The following is a 19,472-nucleotide window of genomic DNA, read 5'->3' on the forward strand; positions in this document are numbered from 1 at the left end:
CCAAATTGCTCCCGAAGGCCCCGCCATCGGGCGTGTGAGTGCGCATTAGTTTAGATCCTGATGGCCAAGTGGCAACGTGTTGTGAATTTTTCCCCCCCAATCCATTTGGACTTGAGGACTGAGGACTGCGACAATTCATGTTAAAGAGACAATTGTGGGCCGAGCGCCGCATCGCTTGCTGTTTGGACGTTGGAGGGCGAAGAGAGAGAGAGAGAGAGAGAGAGAGAGAGAGAGAGTAAAAGAAGGTGAAAGGTAATAAAACTTGCACACTAACATGCTAATGAACAGTGGCACAGTACCTCCTGTTTCATAAAATATTACACCACACACTGGGGTTGTGAGGTGCATTCGTAACGGAGCAACCAGAGCAGCCACTGGGGACATTTGATTCAAACAGCATTTTAAATTTGATATGGTTACTACATATATATATTTCAAATGGCTCTTATACACAATGTTTAAACGTCTCGATTAAACTGAAAATCATGCGGACTGTTTTGAGTGTTTTCTTAATTGTACTTGTCGACTCGTGGACCAACTATTCTCATTTAAGAGGAAAGCTATCATTAGGAGTTTTGGTCGAGCGGCTGCTCAGTTGACGTTACGTTTCATTTAGCTGGCGCTTTTTTATCCAAAGCGACTTACATTTTTTGCTCGACACACCGTAGACACAGCAACAGGGAGCAATTTACCAAATAGTAGGATCTGATATACCAATCCAGTCCAGTGTTTGGCTTCATATCAAACCAGTATGACAGCCGTTACTCTGGCCCAACCCTTGAAAACCTCAAATTAAAATAATGATAATTGAAAAAAAAAATAATAGAGTAGGTAGTGCTTCAGTACAAAAGTTGAACTTCAATTTCTGTGTCAGAGACAAATCAAACACGGCTGATTTCAAGTGTAAAGCAGAAACAAATAATCTATGAGCTCCCTCACTGTTGCCAAAGAGAGAAAAGAGGAATGTTTGAGGTGGTGTGGTACATTAATACATAACATTGACTCATAATACCAAACAGGTCTGAAGCAAAAAAAAAAAAAATGTTAACAGTAGCAGAGGCTCCACTGGAGGGAAATAATCATTATCTCGCTAAAAGGAGGTTGCAACAAAGCAGATGGTGAGCACCTCTGGGAAAGAGGGATGTAGCGCAGCTTTGACCACAAAACAGCTGCAGAATGGATCGGCTCGCTCATTCAAGGAATCATGAAAGAAACCGTCAACTGCTAATGATGTCTGCCATCCTGCTCGCGGTACGCTGGGCGGCCGGGTTTCCACCTTATGCATGTATTTTGACTGAGATTGACACTGATAGCTTTTACCTTTACAGCTGTCATATAATAGCAGCTTTACTATAATATATATATATATATATATATATATATATATATATATATATATATATATATATGTATATATATATATATATATATATGTAAATAATCATACACACGCTCAATTTTTTCAATCTTTTTCTTTTAATACCCAAAAATGTGTTTCTCTCGCTCGACATCCAACAAGATGCTGGTCGCTTGCCCAAAAAAAAATACAGCTAGAATTAAATCTGGTTCATTGTATGAGCTCAAAGTGTATGAATAATAGCCAGTGTATTCATAACTGCTCGTCTGTCTTGTAAATGTATTATTCAACACCGTGGTTCATTATTTACATGGTTTTATCAGCAACGTTATCATGTACGAAAGCCGAGAAGGAATTCACGAGGAAACACGGCTCAGCTCTGGGCAATCTCTAATCAACTTTTCATTACATATAGTGTTTATCCTGCACTAAATATTATTTGCTTCACATTCTGTTGACAGTTTGAAGCGCGTAACTAACCCATGGAGGGTTGAGACCAATTTAACTGCCAAACTGTAATTACAGCAACGCCACGTGAAGCGGTGTGGCGGCGGCAAACGGGCCCTGCCTCCAATGTGGGGAAGAAAACAAGATCATGTAATTGATGTTGTGTTGTGTTTTGTTATGCGCCTCTGAGACGACGCACAGACGATTCGCCATCGTGAGACGGTGGAGACGGTTCCTACACGATGTGAATGTGCATAAACAATTACTCAGTGGGTCAGCTTCTGTGTCTCTGATGCGAAACTTAAAAATCAAGAGCATGAACTAAGGGTGAGGGAAAACGGCAGAATGAGTGGGTTGCTGAAGGCCTGTGTGCTCTTGCATGAATTTTGTATTTTTCCTTCGACTTTTCTCCCTCTAAATGGATCATTTTCTACTCTTCTGTGGCCCCCTCTACTACTGATACTAGCCACTTCAGTGAATGTGAGATGCTTTGTTCAGCCAGCGATAAACTGTAATGTCAGAACAAGAAACCCACCAAAATGTTTTCCACGGAGCGGTGCAGACGAGAACGCTTTGAGCTTCTCATTCCTGGGTCACTGCCTCTCTTTTGTGTTACTCGTGTGCACCGCAGAATGAAACAAACGAGGATTCATGAAAAGAAAATACATTTTCCTCTCACTGAGCACGAAGCAAACTTATCGAATACGGTTAATTTGAGAAAAAAAAACAAAAAAAACCGTCACTATCACCCGCTGGTGTTCAAGTCAAGAGGCACAGACCCGGTGGAGCGGTGCGTTGTCGCAGATACGGGTCAACTTCATGAACGCATCTGCTACGCAAATGAATAATGTAGTCATCCGACATATCTCGTCTGTGATCATGAATTATCTTTTTCCCCCCAACCGCTTGTCACAGCATCTCCCACCTCCCGGCAAACCACACTAAAATGTTCTCCAGCTCCAGCTCCCGTGGTCCCCGTGTTCCCATTACATAAGGCCGGAGTTAAAATATTCATCACGCTGCTCTGGACCACATCTGTATGCAGCCGAGTGCTGAGGAAACACTTTTCTCGAAACCTGCTAACAACACCACGCTGGCTGACGCTGACGCCGGCTCCTAAAGTGGTCTGCTTGTGTTTCCGTGTGCCGAGTGTTTATGGACGCCGTGTGTGTTTGAGTGGCGAGAGTTTTGCACACGGCAGAGTGTAACGTGCACGTCTGCATGTCCAACGGTCTTCCAGGCGTCATCAGCATGCCGAGTGTGTCCTCGAGTGCACGCGTTGCCTCCGTTCAAAGCAAACATCTATGTCTGGCCGCAGCGCCGGTATACGAGCTCGTCCCTCTCCTCCCTGCACGCTCCATCGTGCAGCAAATGATGTCTTGCTGGCGCGGCGCATGGTACGAGGCGCTCGTAAAGTCAAGCCGGTTACCTTCCCGGGGACCGGCGGCGTGATCCGCGAGGAAGGGAGAGAGCCGGCGGTCGTCCGGCTGACCTATGGATCGCTGGGAAGCCGTAACTCAAGACTCCCCCTAAATGACCACACACACACACACCACTCTCCATTAAAGGTTCACGGTTTAATCTATAGAACAGGCCAGACCGCTTTACTTCACGTCCGGGGGAGCTTTTTTTTTCCTCTTTTCTGATCGTTGCAATGAGCGTCATTCAATTAGAGTGGATGTTGATTGATAGGCGACTATCTTGGAACCATAACCCGGATGGCAGTAACTGAAGATGGACCGGTAAAATCGCACTATGCTGAGTAGGTACTCAACCTGTCGAAGCTGCTTGTTTTTAACCTCCACAGATGCCTGAATGTAAGAGGGAAATGCTAATATATACATTGAGGATAAAGAGAAGGGAGATCAGAGAAATCTAAATTAAATATGCAAGGATAGCGCTTACGTGCATTAATGAAGCGGGAAGGAGCACCGTGCTAATGACGAAGGATTTAAGGCTTCCATGTGAGAGAGGGATCAAGAACACGCCGCTGGAGAGGCTCATTACTGTGTGCCAACGTCTACCTGTGTGAGCGTGCGCACACTCCTGATTTATGTGTGAGACAGAAGGAAATGTAAGAGTTCACGCGAGCTCGTTTGTAGATCAACAGGTTCATGTGAAGCACACCAACGCAAAGAGGAAGAACAATACCTCGAGCGCATAAAAGGTTCAATCCAGTTTACGCTGGGGGCCTCGACAAACAGGATACGTCCCCATGTGGGTTGTGACACTCTGGAACCAGGCAGCTTATTAAAGCATACACACACTGCAGGCTGTTGCATATTAGATTAACTGCTACACACAAAAAGCATGAAAGGTACATTGGTGGAGGGATCTATTGGCAGAATTCAATATAAATAGAATAATTACCGTAGAATGAGCTTCTTTTTTTTTTTTTTTTACAGTGGAGCGGGTCCTCCTGTATGGAAGCCCATATCCGTGCAAAAAAAAAATTATGACAACAAAAATAAATATGACAAAAGAAATATTATTTCATAAGTTTTCTTTTTTTTGTCGAATTTTTTTTTCCTCAAACTTTTTTTTGGTCATAATTATATATTTTTTCTTTGTGTCATGTTTTTTTGTGCCGGAAATGGGCCTCCATACACTTCAGCCAGACACTTTTTTTGGTGAATTTTTTGTTGTTGTCATAATTATGATTTTTTTGGGGGGATTTTTTAAAACTTTTTTTGTCCTAATTACGATTTCCTTTTTTTTCACAATTTTTTCACAGCCACAATGTTTAAGTGGCCATAATTATGTTGTTTTTTTGTCATACCTTTTTGTTTTATTTTTCGGCACAGACTTTGTTTGTAATTTCTTTTTGTCATATGAATTATTTTTTGTCACTTTTTTATCATATTTATTTTTGTCTTTATTATGATCAGAATTATAATTTTTTGTCAACTTTTTTGTCATACCTTTTTTGTCTTACTTTTTATTTTATTTTTTGTCATACTTTTTTGTCATAATTATGATCTAATTTTTTTTGGTCACAATTATGAAGTTGTTTTTTTGTGGCGGGGCTGGGCTTCCATACTCTTCAGACAGGCAGCCACAATGTTCTGGCCCAGAAGAGACAAAACAAACACTGGCTCTAGATGAGGCCACTCCCGTATTTATGTCGGCCACTGTAGTTCTTTGACACACTTGGTACACAAGAGACATTTCCATTGGTTGCACACTGCGCTGTCGATTTTTCTTTTATTTATTCTTCAATATTTGCTTTGTATCCACGTCACCAAAAAGGAATCCTCCAACCATCCCACTCTCACCTGCTGCAGTGTAACAGCGCTGACTCACTGCATGTAAATCCATGTTTTTCTGTTATTGACCGTGTCCATCACGTCGATGAGTCGACGCAGCCCTAAACGGCCTCCGTGTGAAATCGTGTTTCACCTCGTGACTCACTGTGCTCACATCAGACACGATCTCCATCAGCCATGTGAAAACACAGGGTTCCCGCAGCCAACGAAATCCCCCCCAAAAAAAAAGAAGTGCTATCCTAATCACAGTTCAGTAATTATATCCTATCACACACTGCAGAGCATCTCTCCAGCTCGGCATTGGTGTCGTGTTGATCGCACTGGAAGGCAGCAGTCGAAGCCGTGCCAGAGTCTGGTCTGGTTCAAGAGTAGTCTAGCATTCAGTATCATGAGCCGAGAGCATCAAAGCGGCCAGCAGACACAAAGATGAACACACAGGCCACACAACACGCAGCTCTAGCTTCCATTTCAGTCATCTATGAATGCAACTTATGATTATTTTCATAATTAATTGATCCACCAGTGGGTTTTTTGCCTGATATCTACGACTTTTTGTTCAATAAAATGTCAGAGAATACCAAAAAAGGTCACTGTAATGACCTATATCACAAGGTAACGTCTTCAGATTGCCCGAAGAGAAAGAAAAGCAGCTGGTTCTCACAATTGAGAAGCTGTAATTGGAGAATGAAGAAAAGCATGACGCAAATTAGACGTCGATTATCAAAATAGTGGGATTCTTTTTCTTGTTTTTCTTTCACTTGCAGTCCGTTTTTTTTTCAAGGATCGGTCTTTAAAATGTGAAACGTGCACATGTTGTCATGTTTTCTTCGTGCAATGGTGACAAAAAGTCGGATGCAGACAGTGTCCTTAATTAAAACACTGAATCAGTTGCGAGGAGAGTCACATGACCTCAGCACTTCCAGACGAGGGAAGTCATTTCCACGTGAGATTAAGGAGAAGGTACATCTTCAAGTCAGGATTACGATCAGCTGTTTAGATGAAAGCATTGCAGAGGATTTCACACATATTTTGAAGTTGTGTTTCAACCAAGTAAAGATTTCCCATTTTCTAACACAACATTTGAATAAACCACTACCTCGCCGGTCCCAAGGAGAGTAATTTAGGTAATATCGGTGCTAAAATGTGTAATTACCCATGAAACTGTTGAAACACATTGCAGTAATTCATAAAAGGTAATTCTTTTTTAAATTAAAAAAAAAACAAAAACAGGTGCATTATTTTGCAGAGAGCCGAGCAGTAAACAGCAATGAAAGCTTCAGTAACGTAGAAAGAGCCGTTGCACTTGCTCCACAGCAGACACAATGTGTTCAATAATTCATCAGATGTTCAAATGTACATGAATGGAAGATATTTCTCCCACCGTGGAACAGATGTATACAACAAACTGATTGGAAGAAGCGGCTATGGGGAGAAAATGAAATTAAGTCGTATTCTATTAATCACGACTGTATTGTGACAGGCAATAACACCTCTCACTGCTTAGCAACCAACCCCTGCAGGGCCACAGCCAGTGATGAGATTCACCATCTTTTCTTCTCTCTATAGTGTCCAACACATAGTGTGTTCCCACACTGTCCTGCAGCTGCTATTGTTTAGCTTTTTTTTTTTTTTTCCAGCCAGCGTTATTAATTATTAAAGAAAAAAACATATAAGAGGATCAATAAAACAACACAAATCACGGCACTGAAACACAGCTCGTGTTCTTCGTTCTGCGAAGAAGTGGACGTTCGCAATCTGGAGCCGGGAAGACAAAAAACAAGCCAGGGCAAACGTCTTACCTTAAACAGCCGCAGTATGTTCGCCACCATGATGGAGACGGAGCTGGAGGAGGCGCCGATGACGCCCACCACCCTCTCCGGTTTGGTGATGATGGGCGCGCCCCCGCCCAGACACTTAACATCCGTCCCGTCCTTCTCGATCAGCGCCTGCACGAAGGTGAGCGACTGCTCCAAGGCGTGTGTGTCCCTGGAACAGGTGTCCAGGATGCGCGCCCCCAGCGTGATGTTGGGCAGCAGGTTATTGTCGTTGTTGATGCGGTCGAGGGCAAAGAGCATGGCCTCCAGCCGGTGGATGCCCTTCTCCTTCTTCAGCTCCCCGCACGGCTTGCCGTCGTGGCCCCTGGCGTGCACCGGGAAGAGCCCGCCTAAGGAGATGTCCCCGTCGATGCGGATGGAGTTCAAATGCGTTTGTCCCGGCCCTTTGGGTTTGGCGGCCTGAGCGGCCTTCGGGGAGCTGTCGAGGAGCAGCAGCAGCAGCAGCAGCAGCAGGATCCGGCCGGTCCACTCCGGTCGACACACCGGGGGTTGAACCATGGCCGCAGCCCGAGCGCGCATCCACGCGGTGCAACCGAAACCCCCGGCTAATTTAGAAAAGAAAAAGAAAACAGCAGACGCCAGGTATTGTTTTAGGACGGCCAGAGGGTTAATTGCAATAGCTCTTGAAGCAGTTGGCACAGAAATGGCTTCCTCTCATGTCTCTCCTTTCTCCCGGTCATTCAATTAATTGTGAATATGAGGTTGGCTTATGTCACGGGCCGTAATCCTGCCGCTCTGCTCCTCTTTCACTCCATCGTCTGACCACAGCGGTGGGCAGCTGCTCTGGTGTCTGTTGTTATTCACAGTCTTGCCGATGGAGATCTTTCACTCGGGGCATTAGGAAGAACAAAGGTGAACGATAAGCTTTTTTTTCTCCTCTCCGTCTCTCTCTCTCTCTCTCTCTCTCTCTCCCCCCCTTTTCTCTCTGTGTGTCTCTTTCCTCTCCACCTCAATCAGAAGTTTTTAATCTCTGCTGTTCCCCTGGGCAGGGATTTGGTATATGTCAGAGCCCTCAGGCCTGCTTAGGTCCACAGGCTTCACAGCGAATTCCTGAAAGATGAAAAAGAGAAGACAGTGAGACAATGCACAGTGAAAACAGGGCCAAAAAAGGCAAAGGGGTTTGTATTGGTGTGAGCTTTTCAATACCTCTTTTTTTAGTGCGTAACCTTTTTAGTGCAGCATTATGTGGCACGAAGAGACAGTTCTGCCCCCAAACTCATTTATTTTTCTCATATAGTCCTCCGACATCTGCCATTTTGAATTCAAAAGGTTTCCGTGGACTCTCAAGGTTGACAGTCAGAGCGACACGCTTCATCTTCACGCTTCATGTCCGTAGTGTGGCGTTCTTTAACTATTACATGTCCTATTTTTGCTATTGATTTCACATCAAACTGATTTGGAATCAAAGCTGAAAAAAAGGGGCTGACTTGTTTTATGGTGCCAGGAACACGCGACCGCGCTCCTGGCGTCCGCAGTAGTTCTGCTGTGTGTTAGTTATAATGCTGTTCTGTGTCGCTGCGTTGCTACGAAATCATTATTTACCAGAAAATGTCTCACCATTGCTGCCGTATTACTTCTTCAAAGCCCGACAAAGCATCAGAAACATAAAGGATTTCAAGGGAAGTTCAAATTGACTGAATGGGCTACAGATGAAGCTGATATTTCTTTGTGCCAAATGGACCTCTTACCCATGTATTTCTAACTACTACAGGGCAAATCAATTACATATAGTATAATAACGTTCACATGTGGGTCTCTTAAGCTTGTCCAAATCGGTGCCTTGTAGGTAAAAGTATAACAAACCGAAGAGGGTACAGTCTCCGAAATGAGTGTGCAATCCTAATTATGCCTTTACAGACGGAGAGACGCTTTTATATCCGCGGTCGGCAGAAATGGAGAAAAAGAAATACCCACCTTGAGAAATCACTGCAATAAGCAAGCGGACTTCTACGCAGCCATTAACATGGCTCAGGATGGTGAACATTTCCAGAATTACATAACTATCATCACTGGTGCGGCCGGCCATTTTCCCCCCGTGACGGGATATAAACATGTTGCACCGAGTCCGCTGACGACGGACCTGTTACAGAGCAAAGATCAACAATCCAGCTCTCTACCTCACTACATTGCAATTGTTGTTTTACCGGATTCAGAGTTCCCATTCTGCACGTCGCCACAATCTGACAATATTATTCCCTCACTTGTGTTTTTTTTCTTTTTTTTCTTCCTTTCCGACATAAACTTTAGATGCGTGCCACATAGACACACACAAAAAAAAACACCTGGTCGGAAGGAACAATCTGCCTGCACACGGGGAGGAATAGAGCTGTGGACATTGGGTTGTTTTTTTTCCCCAGCGGAGTGGGTTGAAGCCTTGGATCTGAGATTCATTGAGAGCATATTGGAAGTGACAAGGTCCTTTGAATACACCCAACTATCTCCTCCTGAGTGAGAAGTCATTTTTCAGAGTTGATTCACTGCAGGTTAACTTTAACTGCTGCAGAGCAGATGACAACTGCGAAGACGGCAAACTCACCTTGGGCCCCCGCAACCCAGCAACACGCCGTAGCTAACGTCTAATGCGCGCGCCGAGGTGAAGGCAGTGAGCTGCCAACATACATCGGCATAGGTAAGGCAGAAGAAAAAGAAGAAGAAGAAGAAGAAAAAAAAAATACAGCTGTATAAACTGAAGGGTTCAAAAAGAGTTCTGCGAGACTGCGGGTTTCAAGAAAGATGTCATCAAACGTCATGTTTGCACAGAAGAATAGAGCTGGTGGGGAGACAGCTCGCGTCTCCTTCAGACTGAGAAACAGCGAGCCAATCTGAGAGAGTAACGCGAGAGCAAGTGAAGGAAAAACGTCTTCCTCGCATTATCACGTTAATCAGCTTGTTTTGTCTCACGCCAGATGCATTATGAAGCGTTTCCTCCTTGACCAGGATGCACGCAAATCCTTCTATGATCTTGGAGAAGTCGGTGCTTCAGGTGAGAGCTGGTTTTATCCTCTGAAAGAATGATTTCAGAAACTTAAATCATTCTTTTGAAACCTGTGAACCCCATTTTGAAAACATTCACCTTGGTTAAGGCCGGCCTCCTCTCAGGGCCGTATTCAACATGACACACTGTAAGCAAATGTAAAAAGAGATACAGAGGAACCTGTTGCATTTCATCAATGTTTCACTGAGGTCGGCTTAAAGTGTAATTGAATATCTTACAGTGTAACTGTATATTTTACAGTGTAATTGTATATCTTACAATGTAACAGTATATCTTAGAGTGTAACTATATCTTACAGTGGAACTGTATATGTTACAGTGTAACTATAAGATATACAATTACACTGTAAAATATACAGTCTGACTGTATATTTTACAGTGTAATTGTATGTTACAGTGTAATTGTATATCTTACAGTGTAATTGTATATCTTAAAGTATATCTTAAAGTGTAACTATATTTTACAGTGTAACTGTATATTTTACAGTGTAACTGTATAACTTACAGTGTAATTGTATATCTTAAAGTATATCTTAAAGTGTAACTATATCTTAAAGTGTAACTGTATATTTTACAGTGTAATTGAATATCTTACAATGTAACAGTATATCTTAGAGTGTAACTATATCTTACAGTGTAACTGTATGTTACAGTGTAACTATAAGATATACAATTACACTGTAAAATATACAGTCTAACTGTATATTTTACACTGTAATTGTATGTTACAGTGTAATTGTATATCTTACAGTGTAATTGTATATCTTAAAGTGTAACTATATTTTACAGTGTAACTGTATATTTTACAGTGTAACTGTATAACTTACAGTGTAATTGTATATCTTAAAGTATATCTTAAAGTGTAACTATATCTTAAAGTGTAATTGTATATCTTACTGTGTAACTGTATATCTTACAGTGTAATTGTATATCTTACTGTGTAACTGTATATCTTACAGTGTAATTGTATATCTTACAGTGTAACTGTATAACTTACAGTGTAATTGTATATCTTAAAGTGTAACTATATCTTACAGTGTAACTGTATATCTTACAGTGTAATTATATATCTTACAGTGTAATTGTATATCTTACAGTGTAATTGTAGATCTTACAGTGTGATTGTATAACTTACAGTGTAATTGTATATCTTACAGTGTAACTGTATAACTTACAGTGTAATTGTATATCTTAAAGTGTAACTATATTTTGCAGTGTAACTGTATATCTTACAGTGTAATTGTATATCTTACAGTGTAATTGTAGATCTTACAGTGTAATTGTAGATCTTACAGTGTAATTGTAATCAGACCTCAGTCCCTGTTTGTTTCGGAGGAACAAGTTTCAAGAGCGCTGAATGAGAGAGAAGGAAAGTGTGCATACGGTATCTACATACAAGCCCTTAATTAAAGGTGAATCACAACATGTATGACACAGACTCCAAGAAAAAAACTAAAATGCTCACCGGCTACAAAATGTCAAAGATAGCTGCGGGAGTTACTGGAGATTTCCTCACAGGAGAACAACCTTTCCTCAGGTGCCCAACAAGTCTCGGAATAGACTATGCATTAATTTCAAAAGGCCATGCAATAACCTTCAGGCAAATAAGAGCGTTGTTAGACGGCCACGTCAGCGACAGCAGCTGAAACAGCAAAATAATGATAAGTTTAGAAACCTGTGGGTTTACGGAAAAATATATTCAAAACAATCTGTATTTACTTTCTGCGCATTGGAGATGTCTGTTTTGACAACTTCCATTCGTGGTGGTTTGACTTAATGAGGAATCCGGACTGAAATATTATCAAAATATGAAGACTTTGAACGCACGGGAGCACGCGGCGTGGGCGTTGTTTGACATTGCGTCTGGTCTCGCTTCGTCGACACATCTGTCGCCGGGACTAGTTTTTCCAGCGTACGACCCATTTTCATATTTAGGGAAGTGTTGCAAATGTGCAAAAGAAAGAATGACTGGAGGTGGTTTAGGGACAACTTGTGTTTTTACACCGAATATAAAAACAGCCGAGGTTTGATCCAGAAAGATGTGCGGCGAACACGCCGTCGACAAGGGGAGGGGGGAGGAGGGGAGAGACGCAACGCCACAAACAGAAACTCGTTTCACTGAGGAATATACGTCGCTTCCGCTGTACTCGACCCGCCTGCCCTTACAGTTGCGCGCCACCTGAAAGAAAACCAAAGATAAGCTCTGTTTGAAGATGAAGATGAAGAATGTTACTGCGCAGACCAGCCCCCCCTCCCCGCCCTTGAAACTGCCTCCTATTTTTTCCAGCACTCCTCGCTATATGGCCCCAGCATTTTACAATCCCATCGGCATTGCTAGTGGAACATTATGAATACAAACAAGGATACATATCCAGTTAATATATATATATATTTATTTTCCGCAGATTGTTCCCCTCTTCATCTTCTGAGATTGAGCAGCTGCTGGATGGCAAAGCCAGCCAAGGGAAACTTTTATAGATGTGTTTGAGCTCTCCTCTCACAGATGGGCAGGAGGGGCTCTCTAATTGACACTCCGGCATGTTGATGCTGCGCAGCAGATCAATAGGAAGGTGGAGGAAGGCTGCCCCGAGGAAAGAGTATGGAGTGCAGGCCTGAGCTGCAGACAAAGATGGGAGAGCTTTCGAGAAAAAAAAGCCTGCCACTATGTCTCAAGCGAAAGGAGGGGGGGAAAATGACTGAAATGAGCACTAAAAGGATGCATTGATACATGTGTGAGTGGTCTAGAGGGGTAATACCTTGTTTTTTTTAAGCAGCAAAAAAATGATGATGAGCCTGAGCCGACCATCGGTCACTCGTCTGCTTTTTTAAATTTTTATCCAGCGCGTCAACGCGGTCTGAAAAATGTCACTCTTCTACTTTTAACAGCAATTGTATTGAATTGTTGCCGTCAGCTGCTCCGTCGGTTCCAGCGTCACGTTGTGCAGCGCTCTGCTGCAGCCCTGTAACGATCCATAAACAGCATTCATCATTGCATCAGGTAATGCTCAATTATTTAGGGCCGCGATTCACTATCTCTGTCATTATTCTGACCAAATTTCCTTGATGGATACATTCATCCTCTCGTGTATGGAATGTCATTAAAGTAAAATGTGGAAAATGCCCATTATAAATCCCGCCGAGTGAGTCCGAGGCGATGTCATTAAATGTCTTGTTTTGTCCGCCCCGACAGGTCAAAACCTGAACGGATGCCGAGTCTGAATGGAAATGAAACGAGTAATCGATTCATTTTCCCGTCCGACCGTTTCTGCACTGGAACGTTGTCGCCTTATATTGTTCTTCGTATTGCACATTAGCGTCGCTGCACAGTTCTCCTCCAGTGTTTGCATACTTTTTTTGGCGGCGTTAATCTTCAGGCCTTGACGCGCCTCCGCGCGTCGCAGACGGGGAAAAAAAAAAAAAAGGTCTGGATGAACAAGAGTCTCTTTATTGCCGGCTGCCATCGCGATGGAGTTGAGACTAAAAGCAGACCTTGATATCGGTGTGTGTGTGTGTGTGTGTGTCAGACTTCCTGATGGAGCGAAGCCGTCACCCGCTCAGATCTCTGCAGCCCCAATGTGCGGGTTTCTCTTTCTTACGTTTCAAACTACTACTTCTTTTTTTTTTAAAGCAGCCACTCAGCCGAGCATTGTTTCCCCACCACGTTTGAATACTTCACAATAATAACTGACTACGGTTGTCGGAGTAAACAGTCGGCGGAGAGGAAAACTACCTCTCAAAGGGCAGGCTGAAGCGCATATATGCCCTAATAGAGGGAACCAAATGACGGGAAATTACAGTTGAAGCTCTCGAAACTATTCGTCACATCGCCAGACTGCGTATTTCAGCTGACACTCGTTTGGGTAAATGTGACCCCCTTTTCCTTTTTGACCACGCTGAGCATTTTTCAACACAACTGAGCCGGGAATAAATGCCGCCGAAGAGCCAGGATCCGACTCGTCACAATCAATCTCCACGGTAAAAAAACCTCGTTCATCGTTTCCTTCGGTACGATCATCTTTCCTGAGGGAAATCAGCCTCTCTCTCTCGCTGTTATAATTAGTATATCAGTATCAATTTCAGAAGATTTCGACAGCACACTCCTCAGCAGTCTAATTTCTGACTTTCAATTATAATTTAAAGATCTTTTTCAGCACTGATATTCAATAGAGAGGGCAGAGAGCTACGATTAGTGATTGGACTGCAAGTGTCAGAGGTGTTGTACTAATTGCTGGGTTTCTTCATTAATTCTGCATGCGCAATGATATTTAAGAATGTGTTGTTTTATGTGTCGCAACAATCTGAGACTTCACCGTGAAGGTGTGCAGCTTTTTGTAGGTATCAATTCATTTGAAGCTAATCATTTTTAAACTGGCTTAAGCCACCATTTTGAAATCATGACATCGACTGAGCTACTTTTCCTAACAGAAAAAAGGCTCTCTCATCCACGACCACCACTATTACCTTCAGCGACTCGGTGTTGGCCCCGACCCCGACGGCCAGGAACCTCGGTGTGACTCTCGGCGGTCAACTCTCCCTGACTGCCAACATTACCGCAACAGCACGTTCCTGTAGGTACGTGCTGTACGGCATCAGGAGAAAACCTCCCTTTCTCACTCAGAAGGCGGCCCAACTTCTCGTCGAGGCTCTGATCATCTCTTGACTATTGTAACTCCCTCCTGGCAGGTCTACAGACCTCTACAGCTCGACTGCAGCAGCATCCGACTGATCTTTAACCTCCTGAAATTCAGCCACACTACTCCGCTCCCTTCACTGGTTAGCGGTAGCCGCCCGCATCCGCTTCAAAACATTAGCTCTTAAATACTGTGCTACGAACAGATCAGGTCCGATCTACATACAGGACATGGTGAAACCGTACACTTTCAGCTCGCTCACTCCGCTTAGCTTCTGCCAATCGGCTAGTAGCTTCTTCACTGCGAGCTAAACACTCGACAAAGTCACGACTGTTTGCCGTCCCGGCTCCTCGATGGTGGAACGTGCTCCTAGTTGACATCAAGACAGCAGGAAGTGTCCACATCTTCCAGCGCAAACTAAAAACACATCTTTTTCGACTACTTGCATAAGGAAACTAGCGCAGTAGTAGCACTTTAGTAGCACTTAAATGTCTCTTACTGCACTTTGTAGTTTGACTCCATTGAAGGAATTGTACTTTCCTGATTCTTGTTGTTCTGAGTTTGTGCTCACGGTTGAATGCACTTGTTGGAAGTCACTTTGGATGATAAAATTGCTCATGACAATCTTCCAGAAAGCCCAGATGAGCCTTTAGATCTCCGTATGTGACCCATCAGCAATCCAAAGACCGAAGATGTAGATCATTTCACAATGATAAAAACATTTAAAAATATATATTGGAGGTATATTGGAGTTTTGGACAATGAAATTGGAAGCAGATTACATTTCTGTTGGTCAAATAATCCATTAATAACCATGTGAGCATAATAATAAACAATATATGAAATCAAAAGTGACTTCAGGTGAATTCATAAGTACTTAAACAGGTAAATAACAATACATAGGATCATGTCCAGTTTGATGTATGTATTTTTCACATCACTGAGAGAAGATTGATTATTCCACCCCAAGAAAAAGGAAAATGATTGAAATGATCCCAATCTCTTTCCTCCTGACATTTGATGTGTTTTGGGGGTCGTGAATATCTTAACTCTTGGCTGCATTAATTACAGAAACAGCGAAACGCAGCTGACAGCAGTGATTTATTTACAACTGTGAGAGATTTGCCTTTTCCGGCTAAAAGTGTGAGATTACGCAACGGCTGACTGTGGCCCGCTTGAATCCCCTTCGCTAACGGACCCTGAGGAAACACGGGTGCAATTTATCTTTTGCGAAATATCAACTTCACGACAACTGCACCGGAGAGCTGCTCCATTTCTGTGCCGGCTGCACACATTTTTGGGGACACGCAAACAAGGCCTCGTTAACACGGAGGCCAGAGCTGCGATTTGTCAAAACGGCGAATGTAATGCCTCTCGCTTTGAGGAAATCGCAAGTCACACGGAAGACGAGGGGGAGGGAGGGAATAAATGGGCCGTCTCTTAATTTTTTTGTTTACTTGCACTGGATGCTTCCCTGTGCGGGCTAACGACGGGCTAAGATCACCGAGCTGCATCTGCCAGGATATAAATGGCCTGAAATGTGAGAACGGGCCTCGCTTCTCCCGCCGTGGAGGAGCGGAGGGAGGAATCTCCTGCTGCTTTTAAGAAGGATGAAGACGCTCCGAGGGGGGAAGGCAGAGGAGCGTGTTAAAAATTGTTGACTTCCCGTTCACCGACTTGACTGATTCAATGACTAACATCTTGCTGGAATGATGAAATACCTTCCCCCTCCCACCATATCTCTCAGTTCCCACCGTTCGTCTTTACAGAGTCGTATCCTTTATTCGCCGAGGCTCCTACACTTGTTTATGCTCTGCTTTTGAGAAGAAGAAGAAGAAGAAAAAGTGCCAACTCTACTTGGTATTCATCCCGGCTACCAGGTTTCCTCTCTATAAAGCTTTCAATTCCTACCTATCATCACATGCGCACCTTGGGGCCGGGATTGAATATGATTCAGAGGGCAGGCTTGAATTTTGAAGCTACAGGTTAAAATATATCCAAACGTCCCGGTGTCTCCAAGCCTCTGGCGCTGAAAGGCTGCGCTCTCCCTCGCTCGCTCCCTCGCTCGCTCCCTTTCTGTGAAGCTGGTTAATGTACCGGTGAAAAAGATGGCATGAGGTGAGCCATCTCCAGCCTCCTGTTGACTCTGAGAGCGGGTTGGTAATGATGCCTAGCATACTTCATCTTGTGGGTCAAATACACTTCTTCTTTTCCCCCCCCTCTTCAACCTTTTTTTTTTTTTTTTCTTTCCTACAATACAAACTATAAAAGGCTTAGTAGGAAGTTGAAATGTGGAGACAGACTATATCACAAGCCATCACTGTCAAGCGTGTCCTAGAAAGTGTCTGTGAAAAGGGCGGGGGAGGGGGGCGAACAGTCGATACAGAAGGCTGCTACTTCTCAGACACATTGATTGATTTACTGTATCTGTTGAGCTAGACCTGCCTGCCTGTCAGGATTAAGGAATTTATGTCAAACCGGTGCCCCCGCGAGACCTGCTTCCAACAGGATCTCTTGATGCCGCAACATATGGAAAACTAGGGCATATCAGTGGAGTCTGGGTGTGTTGGCTTTCCAGAGATAATGGGAACAAGGGGCTGCGTAACATCTCACAAATAGCTGCAAGTGCCCGCGTTGCAAGGCGGCAGTTGAAGTTTGAGTCTCGATCTGACCTCAAATCTTCCCCCTTTGAATACGATTCTTATCGAGTGTCTTGTCAAAGCGGTAAACATGAATTGTTGTGGAAAGAGGGGGGGGGAAAGAAAGGCAAGAGTGACGTTTTCTACGGCTTCACAAAAGCAATAATGCTACATCTTATAAATAGTACGAAGAATATTTAATCTCCTGCAGTTGCTGAAAAAGAAATGTGCAACAGCCAGGGAGTCTGGGGAGAAATCCAGGACCAGAGGGCCTCCCTTCTGAGCAATTATCTCCACCCCATCCAGAGTACGGGACTTTTCTATTCCAGCGTATCCGAGAGAAAGATACAGAAAGGCCAGATTATGTGGAACCTCTTACTTACTCGGGAACGCACTGTAGGCCTAGAAGCTAAGATTAAAAGGAGGGGAACCGGCTGACAAACAGCTCCTCGTATGCCAAATGTCAAACAAGTCTTGAGAAAATAGTTATGAAAGGAACCACAAAGAAGAAAAAAGGCTTCCGCGAAACATTTATTTTTCTGAAATAGGACAAAATAGTTGGAAAATATGTCAGAATTTTGGAAAACATACCAAATCAAATTATATCCAGATCGAGTTTTACCGCTTCAGTCCAACGTTCAGTTTTGCACTTTTGATTCCAGCTGCCTGCTGAGGCCGTCCCGCAGAGCCTCGCTACATGTGTCCAAACCTCACATTTGACTTTCAACCGACTGTAAGAAATACGTGAAAGTTGCTAAACTGGGCTTGTGAGGACAAAACCGCAAGGCATAGAGCAATTCTCAATAGATTTAAGATTGAAATACTATATACACACGTGGCTTTAGTACTGGAGTTAGCACAACAAACCACATTCACAGATTTAAAAGCTTGTATTCACCTCTCAAAGTACAACAGTACACACCATCCCTCCATTCATATAATTGTGTGTAAATAAGATAATTTATTCCCACGGGATGAAAATATTTTTAGGTTGCAACAACCAGACCCCTGTGTGACCCAAAAACAGTCAGCAGGTGTTTGTACTGTGACACGAATCCAGCCAAAACAAAAAGAAAGCGCACAATTAAGGCGGGGCGTGGCCTTCAGTAAAACAAACACAAAATACAAGTCAGACGAGGGGTTGCATTTCACTCGCTGACATTTCCCTTTTCTAAACAGTTGATTAGCGACGCCTAGCTGGTTGTGTGCGTTGTAGGTCCATGCTAACTTCACCTAGCGTCCTTCGGCGCGCGTGATTATTTAGACGATTGTTTAATCTTTCAGTCACTTTTGAAGCAGCTTCACGTGTCTAACATGTGCTGTAACGCCTGTTGGTCGGATTAAAACACATTGTAGATCATACCCAGGACTACGGGAGCTAACTAATCATTTCTGCATGAAAGTAAAAGAATTCTGATCATTTCATTACATTTTGCTGACGGTTTTTATCCAAAAGCGACTTACATTTTTGCTCTATACACCGTAGACACAGCACTGGGGAGTAATTCAGGGGTAAAGTGCCTTGCTCAAGAACACATCGCTGTGGATTAGCAGAGCCGGGGCTACCCACTGAGCCACATGTTCTCGATCGTGTCCTAGATTTTGAAATATGGCTGACCCTTTGTTTACTGGTGCTTTTGTGCCTTTAGCACCAAAATAAAAGCCCCAAAAAAATGATTCTGAAAGCGGTAAAGTTACTCAAGAGATCATGGATCGGGAACACAGCAAAGAAATGATTCAATCAGATTATGTGATTGATTCAATAAGGACATAATGGTGACATTTATTGGTCCACAAATATTTATCACCACTATCCCTGTTGGTGCAAAGAGGCTCCATCGTATCACCAGACCATCTCGTGACCGGGGCTTCTTTTTAAAAAAGCAGTTGCACCTTCATTACCTGAATGAAAACAGGTTTGAAAACGTTTTTTCTGTGTAGGACGGAGCCGTACGCTCGCTGCAGCAGATGCTGGATCTATACGTGGCTCTCTGAGTACTACAAAATACTTTTCTTATGCATCAGTTATTGAATTAAACTGCCAGCTCCTTAGCGTGATCACCTGTTCCCCCAAACCGTTCAAACGCGTTTAGATTGTTGAAAAAAAAAGAGAGTAAAAATCAAAAAAATTGGATTCTTTTTTGCTGATTTCGAGAACAAAGCTCTTGTTATCCTTCAAAACTCTTGTGAGAAACCAAAGACAAACACATTGGGACCTGCAGCAGATGTTGGCAGCAAAGGGTCTCCTTGAAAAGCTGCAGGTGGGCATAAACACCGATGGTCGGCGTGTAGGCCGAAGCCGT

The 19,472-nt window shown here is 43.3% G+C and overlaps 1 protein-coding gene across 1 annotated transcript in view; it reads right to left on the reverse strand.

Moving 5' to 3' along the window:
• Positions 1-19,472, reverse strand: part of LOC137795910 (metabotropic glutamate receptor 4-like) — a 152,272-nt gene that overhangs the window by 114,175 nt on the left and 18,625 nt on the right. Inside the window, exon 2 of the mRNA XM_068593475.1 lies at positions 6,870-7,955. Coding sequence (XP_068449576.1) covers positions 6,870-7,424 — 555 coding nt within the window. The 5' untranslated portion in view covers positions 7,425-7,955. The remainder of the gene's footprint in view (positions 1-6,869; positions 7,956-19,472) is intronic.

The sequence above is a fragment of the Clinocottus analis genome, unplaced genomic scaffold (genome assembly GCF_023055335.1).
Source record: "Clinocottus analis isolate CAN_PGR_092001 unplaced genomic scaffold, fCliAna1.0.p SCAF_3, whole genome shotgun sequence".
In the NCBI taxonomy this organism is placed as follows: domain Eukaryota; kingdom Metazoa; phylum Chordata; class Actinopteri; order Perciformes; family Cottidae; genus Clinocottus; species Clinocottus analis.